The following is a 21204-nucleotide window of genomic DNA, read 5'->3' on the forward strand; positions in this document are numbered from 1 at the left end:
AGGCTCCTGAAAGGTTGTCCCTAAGAGACAGCGTGGGAGAGCTGTACTGTACCAGTCACCTCTCAGACCTTCCTTAAGTTCAGCTGGGGGCAGGGAGGTATTAATGGAGCACAAAATCACTTGCGTGCGGCTCAGAGCGGGAGCTATCACAAAGCGCCTCTTGCTCGTACCTGCCTTGGGGCTGTCTCAGGCAGAAGTGGGCGGAAGCAGGAGCTTTTCTGTCGCTGCGCCTCTTTTCTTGGAGTCACTACATTGTTAGTCCTCTGCTTTTTGGGAAGCCACTTTTGTATCTCTGAGATAAGAGAGCTCACCCCCAAGATGTGCCCTAAACTCCTGGAAGGTGGGACCTGCCACTGCCATGGTGGTCCATCAACCACAGTGGAGAGAGCATCCTCTGCGCTTCCCCTTGCCCCGTCTCAAAGGTGTCCCTGTGCCGTCTGCTCTGTCTCCAGCATTCCCTGTAACAACTCCAGAGCCTCTGGTGTTGGTTACCCCACCGAGGTGCCTAACAGCCAACCGGACACAGCAAGGCGTCCTCTTGTCATGGCTTCCTCCCGCTAACCACAGCTTCCCCATCGACCGCTACATCATGGAGTTCCGCGTCGCGGAGAGGTGGGAGATCTTGGACGATGGCATCCCGGGGACCGAGAGCGAGTTTTTTGCCAAGGACTTGTCCCAGGTAAGCAGAGGCTGCCCACATTGTACCTCTGGTGTTGCAGCGTGGTGTTGCAGCTCTGGGGAAGCTTTTGGGGTGGCTCAGTCCCCGTGCTGGGGTCTTCAAGGAGCTGGGCAAGGTTGGAGGCTGCGGTGGGGGACCTGACGGATGCGCTTGGTGTTTCAGGACACCTGGTACGAGTTCCGGGTCCTGGCGGTCATGCAGGATCTCATCAGTGAACCCAGCAACGTTGCTGGCGTGTCCAGTACAGGTAAGGGGTGGCTCCTTCTTCTGCCCCCAGCTGTGGGAGCATCTCTGGACAGGCTGGTTTTGGGCTTCTGCCTGAGCTGCTCAGGCTGTGAGCTGGGCTGATGGTTAGGATCAGTGTCCCGGGCACGCTGCTGGCCCCGTGCCACATCCTGAATGCAAACGGAGCAGTGGTGAGGACAAGCCGCCCCCGTTTAGTCCTTCCCGTGGAGCACGGTGTTGTCGGGCGTCCGCTGGTGCAGAGTGGCAGCACATCTCGGCTCTGCGGGGTGCCCAGGGAACAAAGCTCCGACCAGGCACTGCAGAGCCTGGAAATGGGAATGAAAGGTGCAGAGAGGGAAATGTAGCACTGCAGTGCGGAGTCCGAGGATGTGGGGGGGGAAAGCTTTGCAACAGGAGACTGCAACACGCTGCAGCTTCTGCATGTACCCTGCATCCCGGTCCAGCTCGGAGGATGCTCCTTGAGCAAGGGATAGCTGAGGGCACATGATTGCGACGGGGAAGGCAAGGGCAGCAGGAGGGGATGCGGCAAACCCTGCTTTTATGGCTCTCGTGGAAAAACCAAGGAGCCACCCAGCTCTGCTGCGCGCAGGAATGCCGTGGTCTCTCTCTGCCCCCAAGTGGTGCCGGTGCTGTGCAGAGAGCCTGCCTGCTGCAGCCTGCCTGCTCGCCTGCCCTTCCTCCTCTCGCAGGATTTTTCTGATGCGCTTTGGCAGCGCTCGCGTGCGCCCTGGCCCCCGGCGGCTGCACTCCCAGGCCGAAAGCTGCTGGTCCCGGCAGGACCTGCTGGTGCGTGCAGGGTTTGCAGCCCCAGGTGGCCGCAGCTGAGGTCTGCTGCTTGTTGGGATGCGCCTCGCAGTTAGCAAAGGGGTGCCATGAGGGTTCGGAGCCCAGTTTTCATTGAAAAGCTGAAATGAAGCACTGACAAACAGGGTAAAATACCTTGAGATGCTGCAGCAGGTGATTTGGCCAGGAGACAACTGTAGGTTTGGTGCAGTTGCATTTATCCACATAAATGTGGATTTGAGGGGCATAGAGGCTTCTTCCCTGGGTGTCCATCAGCCAAGGCAAAAAGGTTTATCTGGTGCAAGGTCACTAAATCCCTTGGCAGTGCCTGCGGTGGTGCTGACTGCTCTCCCTGGGTGGGCTGGGTGGGAAGCAGGGTCTTTACTTAGAGATTATTGTTGCTGGTACCAGTTGCCTTCACGCTGTGGTGGGTCCCCGGGGGAGGCAGTGGGCAGGGGTGTGTGCATAACACCGAATTGTTGTGGTTTTTTTTTTTTTTGCCCAGACGTATTCCCTCAGCCTGACCTGACGGACGAGGGTCTAGCCCGCCCGGTGCTGGCTGGCATCGTTGCCACCATCTGCTTCCTGGCTGCTGCCATCCTCTTCAGCACACTCGCCGCCTGCTTCGTCAACAAGCAACGCAAACGCAAGCTCAAGCGCAAGAAAGGTGAGCCCCTCCCTGGTGTTGCTTCCTTCCTCCCTCCTGTCTCCTCATTTCTCCTCCCTGGTTGTGTTGTGGTGGTAACCGTCTTCCCTGTCTGTCTCTTCTTCCGTCCGTGCGCGTCCTCAGGTGAAACCCTGACTTCATCCCTCGGCTGTGCCTGAAAGCGCCCGTGGTCGGGAGCGGGAGAGGCAGGGTGGGTGAAGAGGCGACAGAGAAACTAGCCTGGGATTTCCGAGGGAGCGCTCTCGCGTGGTGATAACTCCTAGAGCTGGGGGTTTAGGGCTGGGGTGTCCTCTGGGCCAGAGATGGGGGGGGGACACACTGCTCACCTCCTCGAGGTCCCCCCGGAGCTGGGCTCTCCAGCAGCTTCCTCCCAGCCCGGAGCGGGCAGTGCCCCATGGCCACGCTAGGCTAGAGAAGACCTCCGCAAAGGAGACCCTGCCGCTCTGCTTCCCGAAAGCTGGGGCTGTGGCTGGGGAGCTGCAGAGGGCAGGGGAATCGGCTCCTTCTCCTCTAGCCTGTGAGACTGCGGCAGCAGGACCCTGTGACGGGAGCTGTTTGTTGTCAGCAACCATTAAAGCACTGGAGCAATGAAACCTCGGCCTCTTGTTGAGTGTCTTTTGTTGTCTTGATGTTGAGTTTGTCTTGTCTCTGTCATGTTGCGCCTCCTTAGCGTTCTCTCTTCTTTCCCCTTTTTATTCTCTTCCAGACCCTCCTCTCTCGATAACACACTGCAGGAAGAGTTTGGAGTCCCCGTAAGTATCTGTCTTGGATGCGGTACCAGGCTGTGGGCCTTCAAGGTGCCTCCTTCCTACAGTTGTTGCAAGGCTCAAATGGAAATGTCTGACCTTGTTTGGTTGCTTCTGACGAGTTGTTTCGGGTGTTCCCTGAACTTGTGGGAACACGATGGTTCAGAAGGGAGAAACAGGTTTTGGAGCAGAAAGCAGCAGGGACAAACGCAGCAAACTTTAAGCTAAGAAAGGACCCCGTTGGATCTACGGACATTGACCGAAGCTGGAGTTGACTGGTGGAACTCAATGACACACCCAGCTTGAAGGGGCTCCTTAGGAGAAGGGCTAGCCTGCTGCGTACGGAGTCCTTCGTGCAAGCTCGGTGTAGTTTTTGAGCCATTCTCTGCTGGCTCTTGTTTTTCTTGGGAAATTCAGAGAATCTTACACCTGTATCTTTTCTTTTCCCATGAAGAGTGGCCCGCTGAAGCCTCTTTCCACACATGCCCAAAGGTGGTGGATCGTGGTGCTGCAGTAGCCACAGCTCCTTGCAGAGCCCATCAAAAGCGTGTATAGCTGCTGATTAGCAGTGGGAGCATCTTCCCAATATGAGTGCGAGAGTCTGAGATGTGGACGCCTCATGCTTTGGCTCCTGGACCGTTGCAAAATGTCCCAGTGCTGTTGGGTCTTAATCTTGCTTTTTTTTGTTTCATCCACTGCGCTGAAGTAACCATGCCTCCACTGTCTCTGTTGGATCTGCTACCTTTTGCCTTTCAATCCTGTTTGTCCGAGGCTTTCTGGATAGGGATGAGTGACCTGTTCTGATGCGGTCTGCCTTTTGAGGCTCTCAGCCTTAAGTTTGAGTGTTGAGAATGCGGGCAAAAAGTTGAAGCGATCCATCAGCATCTCCAAGTGAGATGCTGAGTTCTGCGGGAGGGGACGTTTGCCTGATGTCCCTCCTCTTGGGTGCTTTCCCGGGCATGGATAGCTCAAGTGAATGAGGAAACCTTTGAAGGAGTTGGAAGTGAGCTCTGGATCTGTCTTTGGTTCTGCTGGGGCTGCGGAGCTTGTTGCGAGGCGTTGGTGGAATTTGTTGCAAGGGCTTGGCGTGAGCTGCCTGCCCTGTAGGGGATGCTGAGAGTGCTGAGCTCTGCTCCTGAGGAGCTGGGATGATGTACGCTGCTGGCGGTCCTCTGGCTTGTGCCGTGGCTGGGCAAGACTCTGCCATCCTGGTTAGCACCCGTAAATCTCTCCCAGCAGTTCCTCTTTTGAGAGCTTGTAGGATTTTGTTTGCTGGATCTCGCTGGCTGTTCTTCAGGGCGAGAAGACCTTCTTTCCCCTCCGGGTGACCGTCCCCTCTCTCGGTTTTTCTCCCCTGTGGTCCAGGTTGTCTTCCGGCAAGGTGAGTCCCGAGAGCATCCGCACGCTCCGTCCCCCCTCGGAGTCCTCTGATGACCAGGGCCCACAGGCCAAGCGGATGCTGAGTCCCACCAAGGAGAAGGAGCTCTCCCTTTACAAGAAGACCAAGCGAGCCATCAGCAGCAAGAAGTACAGCGTCTCCAAGGCAGAGGCCGAAGCCGAGGCCACCACCCCCATCGAGCTCATCAGCCGCGGGCCGGACGGCCGCTTTGTCATGGACCCGGCGGAGATGGAGCCCTCCCTGAAGACACGGCGGATCGAGGGCTTCCCCTTCGTGGAGGAGACGGACATGTACCCCGAGTTCAGGCAGTCGGACGAGGAGAACGATGACCCCGTCGTCCCCGCTTCCGTCACCGCCCTGAAAGCCCAGCTCACCCCTCTCTCCTCCAGCCAGGAGTCCTACCTTCAGCCACCAGCATACAGCCCCCGGTTCCACCGGGCGCTGGAGGGTCCCGGCGCCCTGCAGGCCACCGGCCAGGCCCGCCCGCCGGCCCCCCGGGCTTTCCACCACCAGTTTTACGGTTACCTCAGCAGCAGCAGCCCCGGGGAGGTGGACCCGCCGCCCTTCTACATGCCAGAAGTCAGCCCGCTGAGCTCAGTCATGTCCTCCCCACCGCTGCCCCCCGAGGGGCCCTTCGGACACCCCACCATCCCCGAGGAGAACGGGGAGAACGCCTCCAACAGCACGTTGCCCCTGGCCCAGACCCCCACGGGGGGCCGGTCCCCCGAGTCCTGGGGCAGGGCCGAGTTCCCCTTCGGCGGCCTGGAGCCGGCCCCCGCGCCGTTCCCCCACCAGCTCCAGTCCTGCGAGGCGGCCGATGGCTCCCAGCCCACCGGCTGCCTTCCTCGGGGGCCACCTCCCTCCTCCCTCCAGGTGGTCCCCGCGTCCTACCCGGGCATCCTGCCCCTGGAGGCACCAAAGAGCTGGACCGGCAAGTCACCCGGCAGGGGCCAACCCTCTGTGCCCACCACCACCAAGTGGCAGGACAAACCTATGCAACCCATGGGATGTCAAGGGCAGCTAAGACATACCAGCCAAGGTATGGGCATACCCGTGTTGCCTTACCACGAACCGTCCGAGCCCGTCGGCCCCAGCGGCACAAGCACATTCAGCCTGGACACCAGGTGGTACGAGCCCCAACCCCGACCTCGGCCCAGCCCTCGGCAGGTCAGGAGGGCTGAGCCCAGTTTACATCAGGTGGTGCTACAACCTTCGAGGCTTTCTCCTCTGACCCAAAGCCCCCTCAGCTCCCGCAACAGCTCCCCGGAGCTGACCGCCCGCGCCCGGCCCCGGCCGGGCCTCATCCAGCAAGCGGAGGTGTCGGAAATCACCCTGCAGCCCCCGGCAGCGGTCAGCTTCTCCCGCAAGTCCACACCGTCCACAGGATCCCCGGCGCCGAGCAGCCGGGGAGGCAGCCCCAGCTACCGACCGACCACCGCCTTCGCCTCCGTGGCCACCGGCTACTCCGGCTCCCAGGGCTCCTCCCTGCCCGTGGACACCATGGATGTTTTCGGAGACATCCCTTCTCCGAGGAGGGCTGGCGAGGAGATTCTCCAACCGGAACCGACATCCACCACGGTAGCCGCCACGGGGTAAGTGCTTGAGCCCCGTGGTGACCCCCCCAGCCCCCGGCCCCTTCCCGGCTTCCCCCACCCTGCCTCACCCGCTCCCTCTGACTCCCTCCCCGCCATCGCCATCCCAACTCGTAGGGTCTCTCTGGGCGCGCTGCAGCATCCCTTTTGGAGACAGCGTCCCGCGGGCTTTGCTAGGAAGAGGCTGGTGCCGCGGGTTGCATGGCCGCTGCCCGAGAGAGAGCTGGGTTTTTAGGCAGGCAACCTTCCCGGTGCCGGCGGCGTGCTTGCCTCCTCCCCGGCTGCTCCCTCGCGAATTTGGGAGCGCCGTGACTTGGGGGCTACGGGCCGTCTACCAGGCAAAGAACCTGGCTCCCGGCTCACGTAGGTAAGTTGTCCTGGTGTCACTGGCGGTTGTTTCCTCTTCTAGCTGCTGGCTCTTGGCTTTCTTCGAACGTTAGGGCCGCCGCCGCCGCGCCTCTGTCTTCCTCCTCTTCCTTCCCGCGGAGTCTAGAGAGCTTTAATGCATGACAGAAACAGCTATCACGGTCACCACCCCACCTGCAAAAGGGATGCTGCAGCCCCAGGACGCGGGCAGGGAGAGATCAAGGACTTAGCCACACCAGCAGCATGTCAGGAGAGGAGGAAAAATAAAAATAAACTAACCCCAGCGGAGATCGGGAGGCTGCCGGCACGCTCAGATCCTGCCCTAAAGAGGGATGTGGCTGCACTAGACAGTAGCGGCTGGTTTTCCAGGTACCAGGGTTGCTCCAGGCAAAAAGCGTCTCTCTCTTTCTCTATCTTTCTCTCTGTATTTCTCCTCTTTCCCTCCGTCTTTCACAGCACCTTAGACCCCGTAGCCGTGCTTTCGTCCCATCCTTTCGTCTCGCTTCATTTTTGGCTTGTTGTCTGGCGGGGTTGAACCACATCACCCCCTACCCTCCGGCTTGCGGCAGAGAGGAGTTGGGGGGCCGGATGTGCCCAGCCCCGCGGAGCCGGCGCGGTCGGAGGCGTACGGAGAAGAGGTGTGCGTTTTGGGGAGGGGGGAGGCAGCGTTTCACCCCGCAGCGCCCTCCGCATTTCACTCCCGCCCTCTGGTACCTGGAAGCGTTATGGCCTTAGAAAACCCCTCCGGCACGGCTGGGGTGTGGAAGGGGGGATGGAAGGAGGGCTCAGGGGAGAGGATGGGGAGGGAGAGGAGCTGAACGAGCCTCAAACGACTTCCGTGTGCCTCTGGAAAACACAGCTACGGAGCGATGCAGTTTAAGCATGTAGACGTAGGTCCACGTCTCCTAGCCAGGGCACCCCAAGGAGACCCAGCTCCAGGACAGATCCGTGTTAGAGCAGCACTGTTGTCCGTGCTTTTACGCAGTGTATCCATTCGCTTTGTTGATTATTGTTTTCGTTTCTTCTTTTCCTTTCTCTTCTGTTTCTTTCCCCCTTTCTTCTCCAGCCTCGTTTCGTTTGTGTTTCGGTTTGGTTTCTTTCCCTCCTTTTCCTTTGGAGTTGTTGACGTGCTGATGTGTTGCGGAGCTCGGCTCCTTGCGGGTGTTGATAACTGCTTTGTTTTTGATTAATCTCAGCTATCTGGGCAGTGTTGTCGAGACAAGCTTCTCCTCAGCTCAATAGGTAAGGGTGATCCATGTCCGAAAGGATGGTGTGGGTGCTGTGGAGGGTGGCCGGGAGCGGGGCATGAGAGGGGACACGGAAGGGGCTTTTCCAATACCATCTCTTCCTTTAAAGGGGAATAAGGAATCCGAAAACACTAGGAAACACCTCTGGACGCACAGGCTCTGTGGCTTTTGGGTTTCCCCTCCCAGCAGCACGTTGCTGCTCCCCTGCCTTTGGGGAGGCGGTGGGGCTGGAGAGCATGGTGGTGGCAACCGTGTCTTCGTGTTGGGGTTTGGGATGAGCCAAACTGCTGTCTCCCTGTGGCCAGCCTTTCTTGGAGGATGGCGATACATGGCACCCTTGGCTCTGGCAGGGCTTGCGTTGGCGTGAGGGTTGTGCAGTGTTAGGGAGGTGCGTGTTGAGGTGGGGTTGTCCAGGATGATCCAAACCAGGAGGAACTCATGGTCATCCCCTGGAGTCAGGTAAAAGAGCTACATCTGGAGCAACCAGCTGCAGGCAGTGTTCTTGGAGTGGGGCTCCAAAAATCATTCTCTGGATGCAGTCCAGGACATGGAGAATTTTGTTCCCATCAGTACCTGGACCTGTTTTCTTTTTCCAAGTCTCCTCAATCATGGAAAATGGGAGAAGTCTTTGTTTCAAGATGGACTGTATGGTTGGCCGCAGCGTAACTAGGGTTTCAGGCTGCCAGTGAGGTGTTTTATTGTTCCTGTCACAAGCGTAGTCATACTAAAAGCCCTCCCTCTCTGAAATGCTCCTTGGAGAATCTTTATGACTTCTGACCCAGCTGTAATTAAACAGCCCTAAGCAGATCTTGAAAGACTCTCCCAAGAAAATACTTCTTGAGCTGCCTTCATGGGGTCGGTTTCCTAGATGGCCGTGGGCATCCCTGGAACTGGGATGGAGTAATCGGGGGATGTCTCTTAGACCTTAGAGGCAGAGAATGTCACTAAGACTGCTAAAGTCAGATGGGATAATAGTCATTCCTGACCCCAAGGATTGGGAACACGTGACCAGGCTGGTTATGAAAGGAGAGGTGGGATATGGGCCATGTCCAAGCTTCCTTAGAACAAGTCTTAAAAAAATTTAAGCTTTGCTGCCTTGGATGAGAAGAGTCAAGGTCCTGGTCAACTCTCTCCTAACAGCCTGAGGAGTCTTGTTGGACTGGAAAAGAGCCTCACGAGAAGGAGATGAGATGCCTAGAGAAATCAGGTAGATGTTTCCAGGAGAGGGGAATTCCTCTAGCTGATTTGAAGGGTTGTCCTGGGGTGGGGAGAGCAGGAGAGGGGAGGAAGGAGTGTTGAGTGTTGGCAATGGGAGCAGGTACAGGATCTGTGCTCCACAGAGGAGCCATCCTCTTGGCATGGCAAAACCCCTCCAGTTCAAGCCTTGCAGCCTCCAAAGCTCTTAAGCGCTTGGCCACCTTCTTCTCTTTTCCCCTGTTGATCCCAGAGTAGGGTGTCCCATGAGCAGCAAAGCTGGCACCAAGCTTTGGTGAGATCTGGGCTGCGCCAGATGCCTCAAGAAATGGGGAACCCCTCAGCGAGGACGTGGCCGTTTGCTCTATTCATTTTCCCTGGTGCTTCCCTGTTTCAGGAGTGTTAGGGACACGAGTGAACCTGGCTTTAGCACAGCAGAGGTGGGTCCAGGCTCATGTTGGAGTTCCATGGGGCTCTTGCACAGATACAGGCTGTCTCTGGTGTTGGGTGCTGCGGGCTGATAGGGATTCAGGAGCAGGATCACAGTTCCCAGCAGGGAACAGCCATGCATCCAACTCCGAGATGTCGCGTGAGCGACTCCAGAGTCATTATCCCCAAAAAAGGGAAGCCAGAAGAATAAATCTCACTTTAATAAGCGAGGAATCCTGTAAAGAGCCCAGCCAAGTAATTTCTTGATGATTTGGGGTCATAAAATTGTCAGTGCGTGTGGAGCGCTGGGATTTGATACCAGACCAGCCAGACTTCTGTACTGCAGTAATAAAAGCCGAGAAGAGAAGAGGGAGAGGCAGTTTGCCAGCTCGGTGGCGGCTGCAGCACGGTGGCTTTCTCTGGGTGAAGATGAGGTGGTTTTTACCAATGGGCAGGGTTAAATAATGCCGGAACTGAGTCGGCACGAGCAGTTTTCCCATCGTCTTCTCTTTGGATGCAGCACACAGTGATGCATCTCCTCATGGGGAAGAGGGGGCTGTCGTCTCCCTGCAGAGGGAAACCCAAAAACCACAGACAAGGCACCGAGCCCCCACGCCCCTCGGCACCACAACCTGTCCCAGGTGGCCCCCCATGGCCCCCACGCTTTGCTGGGACAGGGCTGGCGATGCCGGGGGCTCGGGGGCTTGGCCGCAGCGTAGCGTTGAGTGATGAAGGGACGTCGGCGCCAGGCGTGCGGGAGGAGGAGCACCCCTCGCTCCCCGCTTGAAAGAAAACAGGTTCCCCTTTAAAGACTGTCCATGTGCTGATCCTCTGCATGTGTTTCATGCCTCCTCCCGCTTGGAGAAGTTGTGAGTCCGCTTGTCTGAGTGCGTTTTTCTTTTCTTTCTTAATTATTATTATTTTTTTCTTTTCAGTCTCTTTAATTTACTTATATATTTTTCTCACTCCTGTTTTTCATTTATCTTCCTCTCTTCCCCCCCCTTCCCCATGACTGTATCTCCCCTCTTCCTCTCCAGTCCGGCCCCTTTTCCCTCACCCTCTTTCCTCCCCCGTCAGCATGGTGAAGTCCGTTGTGTAGGTGAGTTGTGGTGTCTGCAGACCTGTAGAAGGGACCCCCTTCTCCGGTGTGACCCCCGCTGTGACCAACCCCCTTCCTCCCTCATTGCGGTGCCTTGGCAGCAGCAGCAGCAGCTCCGGGGCAAGGGGCCGTCACCGCTGTGTTTCTCTAGCACCTCTGGCACTGAAGGATCTCAAGCGATGCACGATGGCATCCCAGGATGGAGGCAGCAGCCAGCGCTGCCTCGGAGCAGAGGGGGAATTCCGACTTGCAGGGCGTCTCATGGGATCGCACAGGACTTGAGCTTGAGATGGAGCCTTGCGTAGGCGAATTGAGCTCTTCGTCTGAGGAGGAGGGAAGGGTTGAAGAACGTGGTGGCTGAGACATGGTGGGCTCTGGTCCAAGCGGATGCTCTAACTGGTCCAAGTGGATGCTCTAACATGTCTAAACTATTCCTGGGTGTCACTGTCTTGACTCAAGGAGAGGAAGAGGCAGGGAACATGTGTTGAGACCTCCATGAGGTGAAATACATGTATTGTGCCCTTGAATCTCCTGGATGCTTCCTCTATATGGGTTTCCACTTTTGGGTGGAAAGAGGTTGGTAATCCTTTCACGGGCCTTTTCCCTTGCATCTTCGCTTCGTATGTGGAAGGACGTTTGAAGAAGAGCAGCTGAGATGTGTGTTGGGTTGGATAGCTCTTCTCCCCTAGCTACCGCCTCCTGTCCTGGCACTCGCTGAGGTCCCTCAGTACTTTTGCAGCCTCTCCAGAACCTCTCTGTCCACGCAGTTCAGACCCTTGCTCGTTCAGAAGGATCGTCCTTTGAAGACTTGAGGAAAACTGCTGCTCCGGGTGTTTTGGCCCCTCGCGGAAGGCTTGCTTCAGGAATTCATGTGTGCTTCTTTGCTTGGCTCTGCACAGAAGTCTCTAGAAATTGTTCATCCGCCTCCCTGAACCTCTCGTCTGTTGGTGTTCAAGATATCTCTTGTGCATGGGCAGCTGCCCAAAATGCTAACTCTGGGGGCAGGAAGAAGCTTTTGGCTGAGCTTAAAATGAAAATTAATTTGAAAGAATTGGAGTCCTTTGAAGAAATGAAGGGTGGGTAGAGCAGATAAAATTTGGCTGATGAGTAGCATCGCTTCGTCCTCCTCTGTATCCCTTCCTTGCCAGAGGTCAGACAGTATTTATGGTGACACATGGGTTCAGTGCGCTGGCTGTTTATGCTTGTGTGTATAAATACGAGTCCAATTATGGAGAACTAGTGGAAATGAGCTTCAGGCAATTTCCTCATAATCCCTTGCGTAAATCTGTCTGATTTTGTCAACATGCCACAGTAGCATCTTCTTAGAAGGAAAAAAAAGAATGGAAAGAGCAAGAGCCTCCTACAAGTTGAGCTTTCATAATATTAGCAGAGTTGTCCGGGTGGTGGGAACAGGAGGTAGAAGGCAGGACGGTGACAGGATGGTCAAGCTTGCCAGCATCCAGGGCTTGGCACACGTCGGCTCCATGGGAGATGGACTTGGGGCTGGAACAGTTGAGCCAAGTACGTGCATGAATGTAGCTGTTGTGCGAATCATAGAATGGTGGCTATAAATGGGAAAAGCCTGCTATTGACCATTCAAGCAGGAATTACTGCAGGGAAGTGCCATGCTGTCGTTGGCCCTTTAGGTCACTCTGGTCTTACGCAGCCCAGCGGCTGTTGGCGTTGGTGCAGCTCAGCGGGTAGTGTCCCAACAGAGCTCGGAGCCACCGCTCGCAGCATCTCTCACAAGAGACTGGTTGCATTTGGAAAGAAGGCGTTTGAGCACTGAAGCTATACGGGCTTGTAAACGTCATCTTTCCTATGAGGGAGAGCTCTCGCTTGGATCCAGCCAGCAGAACTACCAGCTTGTCTAATGAGTTGCTTCGTCTTCGGCTGATGTGCTGCTCTGCTGGGAGCAGGATCAGAGGCTCTCCAGGAGCATCAACGCCTTGATGTCTCTGTTGCAATGGGAAACATGAAAAGGAGCTTTTCTATACCCAGTGTCTGGGCTTCTGTTGCATCTGCTGTGCCCCAGCTGCTTCATCAGTTCACACTGCACTTTTCTTGGTGCTCTCCAATGCTGCTAGCAGAACTGAGAACCTTTGCAATCGCACACGTCTTCAAAAACAACTCCTCCTGCTCCCCAAGGAGGGGGAAAAATCCCTTGGGAGCTCTTCCCCTGTGCCACTCCAGCTGAAGTATCACCGCTGCGGCAGCCACTTGGGATCTCAGATGCAAAGCGTTGCTGTCACGCCATGCTCTCCACAGCGGTGGCACGCATGGGGACTCGCAGAGGAAAGGCTGTAGGGTGTCTTCAGTGGCGGATAGGCTCCGTGTGAAACCCAAGGGAGACGAGAAGCTCCGAACTCACCGTAGGTGGACGTGCTCTTGTGCCGCAGCCCGGGTGCGCTGGGGCTCTGTGCTGAGCCCTTGTCCTCACTTATTCCTCGCTGCTCCCACCGGCAGCGTTTTTGCAATGCCGGATGGGTCGCGCCTCACTGACAGACCGGGAATGAGGTGGATGAGTTCGGCCACGGCTTTTTGGTGCCAAAGCAGGAGTCTGAATGCACTGATGCCGCCTCCTTGCAGTCCGTCGAGGCGACTCTTCTACCCGCCTGTCCTGCTGCCTTGTGAAGAGCCTGCGGCTTGCGGGGTTTGCTGATCCCTGCCCCAGCCACGGATGCCTGAAGATGCAGGAGTTGCCATCAGCGCTGTCCTCTGCGTGGCTGGTTTGAAAAAGTTCAGTCGCTGACCTCCGGTGACCGAGCTGTGAGAGCAGAAGAGTGTCATCTCCTCCTTTGAAGGGTAGGACAGGCTTGTTAGAGGCACGCTGGTGTAAACCTCCGGGCTTTTATCTCCAGAGCCTGGCTTCGAGCATTGGCTTTATTGCAATGAAAAGCGCTTTGTGGACGCTTCCCCTGTCATCTCTGGCCACCCTGTGTGCAGGTTGCTCTGTTGTGACTCAGGTTGATCCCAGGTCGTCACCTGTGGCCTCTGCTGCCTCGAGTCAGACTTCTCCTTCTGCGACATTAGGTCTTGGTGCAACCTGGGGGGACATGAAAGTAAAATGGAGAGGGGGAAGGCAATGGGAAAGCAGCAAGAGGGAGGGATGCCGTGATGTGTTAGAGATGAGAGCTGGACCGACCGCTCTCTTAAGGAGAAGGTTTTCCTCCGCTGCCCTGCTCTCTGCAGCAGTCGTACTCTCCGATCCTTGGATGGGAAAAACAGGTACAGTGAAGAAAATAGAGCCAAAAAAACCCTTTGCGAAGGGGAGACCACTTAACCTCGAGCTGGTTCCTGTAGAAGGGTTTCTCAGGGACTAAGGCTGGGAAACTGTCACTTACAACTGCTGGCCCTCCTGCGGGAAACACCCCTTTGCAAATCCCCTCCTCGTCCCTCGCAATAAGACCTTGTCAGTGTTTTCATTCCGATGTCCTGTCCCGCGGGGCAAGAAAACCCAGCTCCCAGCCTCCCGGTGTTCAGGAGTAGATGCTCCTGTGCTGTCGCGTTTCTGTTGTCGCTTACAGCAGGGACCTGGGAGCGAGATACCGCTCCCAGCCATGTCGGCGTGTGCCCTTTGTGTCCCTGTCTGTCATGTGGCTCCTGGTTTTTTTGGCCGTGGGAGCGGGGCCGGGCAGGATCCTGCCTCCCTGCTGTTTGTGGCGCCGGTGTTGTCCGCCCAGAGTGGCTCATGGTGCCCGTCTCGACGCTGCCGTGCCGCTTCTGCCTGTCTCTTCCTCTCTTTCTCTCTCTCTCTCCATCCCAAGGGGTTTCCCACCACTTCCCAGAAATGCCTTATCGGACATAGGATCTGCCCCGTCCTTTTTTGTTTAGCGGTGCTGGCATGGCAGGCAGGTGAGCTGGGGTGCCGGCAGCTCTCTTGCGGGGCCGGCGTTGGAGGTTGCCGGTGGGACCGGCCGGGTTTGCGGCGCCGCTCAGCAACTTGGAGGAGATGCAGGGGGACAGCGGGGACCTCGCCACAGGCCACCTTGTTGCCTCCTGCTCCGGCACGCCTGGCTGGTCCCGCTCCCTCAGCCCCGGGTTTCTCACCTTTTCCTTTTCCATGGCAGAGCTGGCTGGGGTCGAGCGATCCCCCGCCGGGGATGTCCAGAGGCCCAAGTGTAGCCGAGAGCCGCTGACGGCACCTGTCTGCTTTTCCTTCCTAGAAAACGTCCATCACCGTCCGGGGACGCTGCTGCACCTGAGAGGCTTGAAGCTCTGAAATACCAGCGGATAAAGAAGCCCAAAAAGTCATCCAAGGGCTCCTCGAAATCCAGAAAACAACCCAGTGAGTGCGAGGACCCCGCGGTCCCCAACGACATCCCCTCTGTCACCCCGGGGGCAGAGCTTGTGCAGGTCTCTGCTGGCTCCGGCGCCGGTGGGACGTGTCTCCAAGCCCTTTCCTGGATCCTGCCCTCACCCCTGCCCCCCAAAGGGATGGCTCACGCACAGGCTGTCCTTCCCCTGCTTCCCCCCGCCTCCAAACTGGGTTCCCCTTCCATCCATCTCCCATCTCTAGTGATTTTTTTTGGATTTGCTATTTTTTTTTTTAAAGGAGCGTTAATTTAATTTTCCCTGATGCCCAACGCGCTCCCTTCTCACCAAGCGGCCGGGCTGGGGGCCAGGCTGGCCATCACCTCCCTTTTCGGGCACACAGGGTGCTCTGCCGGCTCCACTCCCATCTGCTTTCTCTTCCCCCCCAGACGGCTCTGCCTCCCAGGTTCAGCACCTTCCCAGCTCTCAGGTACTGTCGCCTGACGAAGCTGTCTGCCTCCGCAAGAAGAAGAGACACCCTCGTCAGGACCCCTTCGCCCGCCTCTCGGCGCTGAAGGACGACCTCTGCCACCGGCAGCTCCCCGAAGACCAGACAGCCATTCTCAACAGCGTGGACCACGACGACACCGGCGGCCACGCCACGTTGCTTTAGCCTAGCGCCGGCCCGAGAAGGTTAAACAGGAGGGGTTGGAGGGAGCCGACATCGCGCCACCCACCGGGGGACGGAGGCGACGGGAGAGGGTGGGACGCCCCTACACCACCAGGGGGGTTCGGTGGCTCGTGGTGGGGACGAGCTTGGGGGGACGCTGGGGCAGGGCTGGGGGGACGGGGAGGATGCCTGGGGCTTGGGCGCTCCTCGGATCCGCTTCTTCCCCCACCCCTGGATGGCTTCGGTGGGGTGGGAAGCGGGGGGTTGGGGGGGGATGGGGTGTTGCACCTCGGTTTCGGAAGAGGTCTCTAGGCTTAAAAAGGCGTAGACGGAGCTTTTGATATCTGCTCCTGCGGCACGCGTTTAGGGAGAAAATGTGGAATTGAGCAGCTGGCCCTCAATCGCCGGAAGAAATTAAATGACACAGGGTGTAATTAATTGACAAGAAACTAACAACCCAGACGGGAACTGGTAATCCCATGAATCTGATTATGATAAAACCACAACCAAATAATCCCAGGAAAGCTCTAATTGTGAAAATCTCCCTGCCTCCCCCTTCCCAGCATTCCTTTTATGTGAAGATAACAGCAACAAAACCAACCGTGACATCTTTCCTTACCTATCTCTGAAAGAGAAAACCAGAAAGACCCCGAGCCTTGGAATCGGTCTGAGATGTGAGAAATCACTCTTTATCTGTACAAATGCATTTGAACCTTGTTAAACGCGTACTCGGCACTGCGCGAGCACGCAGGTGTTGGGACTGTTTTCACCCAAGGGTGTTTCCCCCCCTAAGTCCGGTGCGTGTCCGCTTTGATGAGGGTGGTTTCGTTTAATTCTTCCCGACACTCCGTGTATCGCTGCGGCAAATGTTGTTCAGTGCTGTGTGGTAATGTGATTTCGTACTACGGTAACGTTTGTAACCTCTATTCGTAACCGCCAAGCGGGGAGACGCTGCCGCAGGTGTGTGAGAGGAGGGGGTTTGGCTGCCTGGTCCCAAAAGCCTCCATTGGCAGACGCTGAGCCCGGGCGAGAGCGGCTGGAAAACCCCCAGCTCTGCGGATGGAGAGACGGATGGCTCCTCGGAGCGACCGCGCAAAGCTAAGCCCAGCGTTTCGCGTCTGCTTAGAAAATGCGTTGCGGATGGTTTCACTGTTTTCCCCTTCTTTTTTTCCTGCTCCAGCCTGCCGGGGTTGCGTCCCTCCCTTTGCCCCATCCGAGGAGACCCGCTGTTCCCCTCTCGGTAACGCTGTTCTAACTCTTCACCAGAATGTATTTCCTCTTCAAAATACTTAGGGTAGGTTTGGCGGCCGGTGGTTTTCTGGATTGCATAGGCCTTTTTATTTATTTATTTATTTATTAAGCAGGAAAGGTGTAGCCCGCTCCGAGAACAGCCGGGCTCGCTTTCCTGCTCTGCCTCCACTCTCTGACTGCGTGGCCTTGGGCAAGTCACTCAACCTCTCTGTGCCTCAGTTCTCCCATCTGTAAAATGGGCATAAGTCATATTTGAGCACTTTGGACGAGCGCTTGGTCGCTGACAGACTGCAAGTGCTACCTACGTAAATGCTGAGCGCTAATACCAAGTGATCCCTACCTTTAAAATATTTAGAGGTTTGTTTTTTTGTTTTTTTTTTTTGAAGTGGTAAAATCAACCGCTGCATCCAGGTTTGCACACTTCTTCCTCTGCGGTAAAGTGCTAAACCCTCCAGCCTGCCTGGGAATAAAACACCGAGTGTTTCATGTGGATATTCTTGCTTTGAGTGGATTCAGGCTGTAGGAGAAGCGTCACAGGAGAATCGAAGAGCCTGTAGGCATGTTTTTTGCCCCAGGCTCTCCATTTGCATGTGAAACTTTTTGTTTATTCCCAGGTAGAATTGCCAAGAGATTCTCCAATCTCGCCTTTAATTCTGCTTTGCCTTGGTTATTGCTGTTGCTGCTGGTTGAACCTCGAAGGGCTTAGACGTTTGGAGAAAGACGTGAGCTCTCAAGCCGGGCGGTCGGGGATACGGCTCTCCGACCACGCCACGCTCCCCGGGAGCTTTTAAGGTCGGAGCCTGTTTATCGCTCTGCCTAGAAATAATCTGATTTTAGAGGCTGTGCTTCCTATTTCCAGCGGGATGCTTGGAAACCTGCCGCCACAAAAAGCAGAGCCCCGCGTCTTTTCCAGTCTCCAAGCCCTGACTTAGGTTTGAACCGCTTGACGACGAGTCCTCTAAATCGATAACGAGATATTTCTGAGCTTTAACAACTTTGTGTAGGCAGTCTTCAAACCGTGAGCGGGTTTGTCTCAGGAAGGAGGGGGGGGTCTTCCTAGAAATGCCCCTCTCTTTCCAGCCTGCACCAGGGCTTTTCATTGAGTACGTGACGAGTGACCTGACGTAAGACCCTCGACTCTCAGAGCGAGAATTCAACTTCGCTAACAGTATGACTGCGGATTTCTTTTATTTGAGTGTGTTTTTAGGGATTCCCCTAGAATCCGCTCGGATCTGAATTGATTTAATGCCATTCGCCCGCTCGGCAGCGGGGGAAACTCTGCCTTGGCTAACTTCAGCTCACCGGTAACTTCAGCCGGGCTCCTCCCGACGCACAGGTGACAATCGGGGGACATCCCGCTTCGGGGGGAGGGGGGGCATGGAGGCTTTGTGCCGGCCTTGCCGCGGCCGACTTGCTCTTCCTTTCGCTCTCGTTGCCTCAACCTCTCTAACAGAAGGTTGGTTTTTTTTCCTCATTTGAGTGCTTTCCAAACTATTTATGACACCCGTTCGTACAGGCACGGCGGTGTCTTCAGGCTCTTGAGGTCGCTACCTCGGGACGTGCCCCCATCCCGTCTTAAGGAGCTCTAGAGGACTTGGAGTGCAGGGAAGGTTGATGGAGCGCGCCGGCTTGCTGGGTCAGTCTTTTGAGAGTTGTTTTCCTTTTGCAGGTGTTTTGAGCCGCTGGGCCCCCTGCTTTTCATGGTCTTCGACCTTTAGAGGCTGGAGCCTGCAGCCCTCTCTCTTTCAGCCGTGTACCTGCCACGCTGCTGGAGTGGGAAATCCCGCCCGGGCGCCTCGTGGAAGCGGCTCTTCCCTAAAACCATCCTTAACTCCTTTCCCCGCTAGACCGAGTTACCTTCCGATAGACTCAGGCCGCGCTTTGGCAGACGGGCTTCGCCTCTTGCTTTGGCCACCTCCTCGCTTCTCCCAGCCCTCTGGTTTCCATGCCCTGCAGGGGGTTGCTCCTCTCTCCTCCCGCGGACCTGGGACACCGAAGCCGTGTCAGACGATGCCAAACGCTTCCCCCATTTCATCCCTGTTTGAACTCCGTTTCGCTTTGGTGGTTTGCAAACACAGCTGCTGCTGCTTCATTATTTCTTTTTCTTTTTTTTTTTTTCTTTTTTCCTTTCATGCTGCAAAATATATCTTGATTTTTATCTTCCTGGGCCAAACTCTCTTATTTTGTAAGCTTGTCTGAGGTAGACGGCTCTTGCTTTATCAGTAAGCGTACGATTCCTCCTTGCACGGTGCAAGCGCGTTGTGTTTCGTTGGGTCCCTTGGAAAAATCCTGGGCCACGGTGGAAAAAAAATGCCTCCAAATCGCAAGAATGTTTATCCCTGGGCTCCGCTGAGGCATCACCGTGGCGGGCATCAGCCAGGCTTTGGCTGGTCCTTGCGAGATGGCTGTGGTGAGGATGCTCCGACGCCGTTTTTGTGCGGCTGGGGGGGTTGCAGGCTTCAGCCACCCCGAGCAGGGGGAGGTAACGCGGAGAGGTAGGTACAGGGGTGTCGCTGAGAGCCCTCGGAAAGAGGGGGTGCTCGTGGGGGGCCGTCCCTCGTGCCCTCTCCATCAGACCCGTCCCGTTGCGGGCAGATGGTGGGGCTTTGCCTGGTTTTTCCCGCAGGAGCTGCAATCGGAGCCGCCCGTTTTGAAGGTGACTTTGCTGTGCAAAGCCACCGAGGTTTTGGTTTTGTGACGTTGGCGTGAATGAAAATGGAAGTTAGTAAGAGGGGAGAGAGGGAGCGGTCAGGGCTCGCTTGTGGGGCTCCATTCCTCTGCCCGCTGTTAACTGCGTCCGCAGGCACATGGAATGGTGGATTTGTGGGGATTGGGGGGACCTGGAGGGTCCCGGGGTTTTTTCCCAGCTCTGCCACAGACCTAGAGCATGAAGCTGGGCTGGAGCCCTCGGTGGGAGGCACCGGCATCCCCCGACCACCGGCGTGGTTTGGGGTCTCGCCGGGTGCGTGCGTAGGTCCCCCCCTGGTTCAGAGTGGTCCCCGTTGAGCCGGCAGGGTGGTGGGGAGGGTCTGTTCGAGCAGGTGATGGTTTGTCCAGGGTAGGACGCTCATTGTCTTGGCCGTGTGTCGGTCACTCGTGACTTTGGGAGGCTGTTTTGGGTCGCTGGTGGGCTCCCTTGTCAGCCGGGTCAGCGCCCCCCGCTTTGGGGGAAGGCTGGAGGCGTGATGGTGGTTGGATATAGCACTATAAAGGGAATGTAAAGGGAATAACAGCTTTGCTGTACCTACCTCCAGGGGTGTTGAGGGCTCAGGGTTTGTGCTCAGCACAGTCCCGGCAGGGCTTAGTCATGTCTCGTGGCATCCGGGCACGACACACGCCTTTGCGACTTATTGCTGCTCGTACCTTGCGGTTCGCATTAGGGCACAATCTGCCCGGCCTTTCGGTTTCTCCTCTTCCTGCTCCAGGCAGTGATGTAGATTTGGGATTTCTCCGAGTTTTGGGTTGGTTTTGGGGGTATTTTTGGGCTGCATTCAGGGATTTCCCCATGTCCCGCGCGGGCTCGCTGCGGCCCCGGGCTGGCGGAGTCGATGCTTTTTTGTGGAAGGAAACCTTTTCAAGGAACCAGAGTAAAATGCACTGTATATATGAGATATAAATACATAGAGAAGCGTAGGGTAACGATAGGTAGGTATGCAGAAGTCCAGTAGATTTGCATGTCGGGGGTATGTTTGTCTCTAGGGGAGAGTGTTTAGAGCCGCGGTGGAGGGCGGGGGGGGGATTGGGATGGGCAAAGCTGGGCTTGGGAGCAGCCGGAGCCCAGGGGGGCGACGACTTGGGAATGGACAGGCAGAGCGGCGTCCCTGCTGCACACAACCAGATCGCTTGGGGTTTTTTTTTGTTTATTATTCCCCCCATTTATTTTTTCTGCTTTGTTCATTGTATGTGACTCACCCCTGGGCCGTGGTGTTGGGAAGCAGGAGTGACGGGTCCTCTCCTCTGCGTGTCCAGCGCGCGTGGGGCATGACATGGGCAGGAGACGTCACCTTGCCTCATCTCTGGTGCAGCCGTTTAAAGACAAAGCACCACCACGCAGAAACCCTTCCCTGAAGTCCCTCTAGATGCTGCTCTCCGGTTACTCATGTGAAAGCGTTTGGCTTTGCATCTGTTCTTCCCGGAGAAGCATGAGTCAGAAGGGATGAGAGAGGGACGTGGCTAAATTTGTCTCTGGGGCTGAGGAACACGGCGCTGGCCGTGCCAGCCGGTCCCAGCGGTGGCTCCTTGGCGGGACGAGATGTTCTTCACAGTGGCTTTTTTTTTTTTCTTTCTTTTCAAACCTCATTAGCAGCACTTTTAGGATCTGAAGCATAAAGGGGATTCATTCACCAACGGTGCTGGAGCCGGTACTGGCAAAATGTCCGACGGCTCCAGGCACGGGGGCGGCCAAATTCAGGCAGGATGCCCACCGCTCTCCAGGAGCCCATCCCCGTGCCATCTGGGCACGAGGTAACGCTTAAAGAAAACAGGATGTTTACTCCCATTTTCCCCCTTCAGCTTAGGGTTTGGGTTGGTTTTTTTTTTCCTTTTGCTGGATGGATATCGTTACTCCTCTCTGCCTGTGTTT

The 21204-nt window shown here is 56.4% G+C and overlaps 1 protein-coding gene across 19 annotated transcripts in view; it reads left to right on the plus strand.

Moving 5' to 3' along the window:
- Positions 1-20916, plus strand: part of IGSF9B (immunoglobulin superfamily member 9B) — a 45219-nt gene extending 24303 nt beyond the window's left edge. For 7 of the 19 annotated variants that reach the window (XM_063355045.1, XM_063355048.1, XM_063355049.1 and 4 more), the window contains 9 exons: positions 453-679; positions 842-926; positions 2214-2375; positions 3082-3127; positions 4487-6112; positions 14614-14735; positions 15151-15463; positions 15739-17958; positions 18139-20916. In XM_063355045.1, coding sequence (XP_063211115.1) covers positions 453-679; positions 842-926; positions 2214-2375; positions 3082-3127; positions 4487-6112; positions 14614-14735; positions 15151-15374 — 2492 coding nt within the window. In that variant the 3' untranslated portion in view covers positions 15375-15463; positions 15739-17958; positions 18139-20916. Of the gene's footprint in view, positions 1-452; positions 680-841; positions 927-2213; positions 2376-3081; positions 3128-4486; positions 6113-6521; positions 6848-7674; positions 7721-10385; positions 10448-14613; positions 14736-15150; positions 15464-15738; positions 17959-18138 lie in introns of those variants that run through there. The other 12 variants (XM_063355043.1, XM_063355036.1, XM_063355037.1 and 9 more) reach the window with 12 other exon arrangements.
- The last annotated feature ends 288 nt before the right edge of the window (positions 20917-21204 follow it).

This window comes from Chroicocephalus ridibundus, chromosome 18, assembly GCF_963924245.1.
Source record: "Chroicocephalus ridibundus chromosome 18, bChrRid1.1, whole genome shotgun sequence".
Classification (NCBI taxonomy): domain Eukaryota; kingdom Metazoa; phylum Chordata; class Aves; order Charadriiformes; family Laridae; genus Chroicocephalus; species Chroicocephalus ridibundus.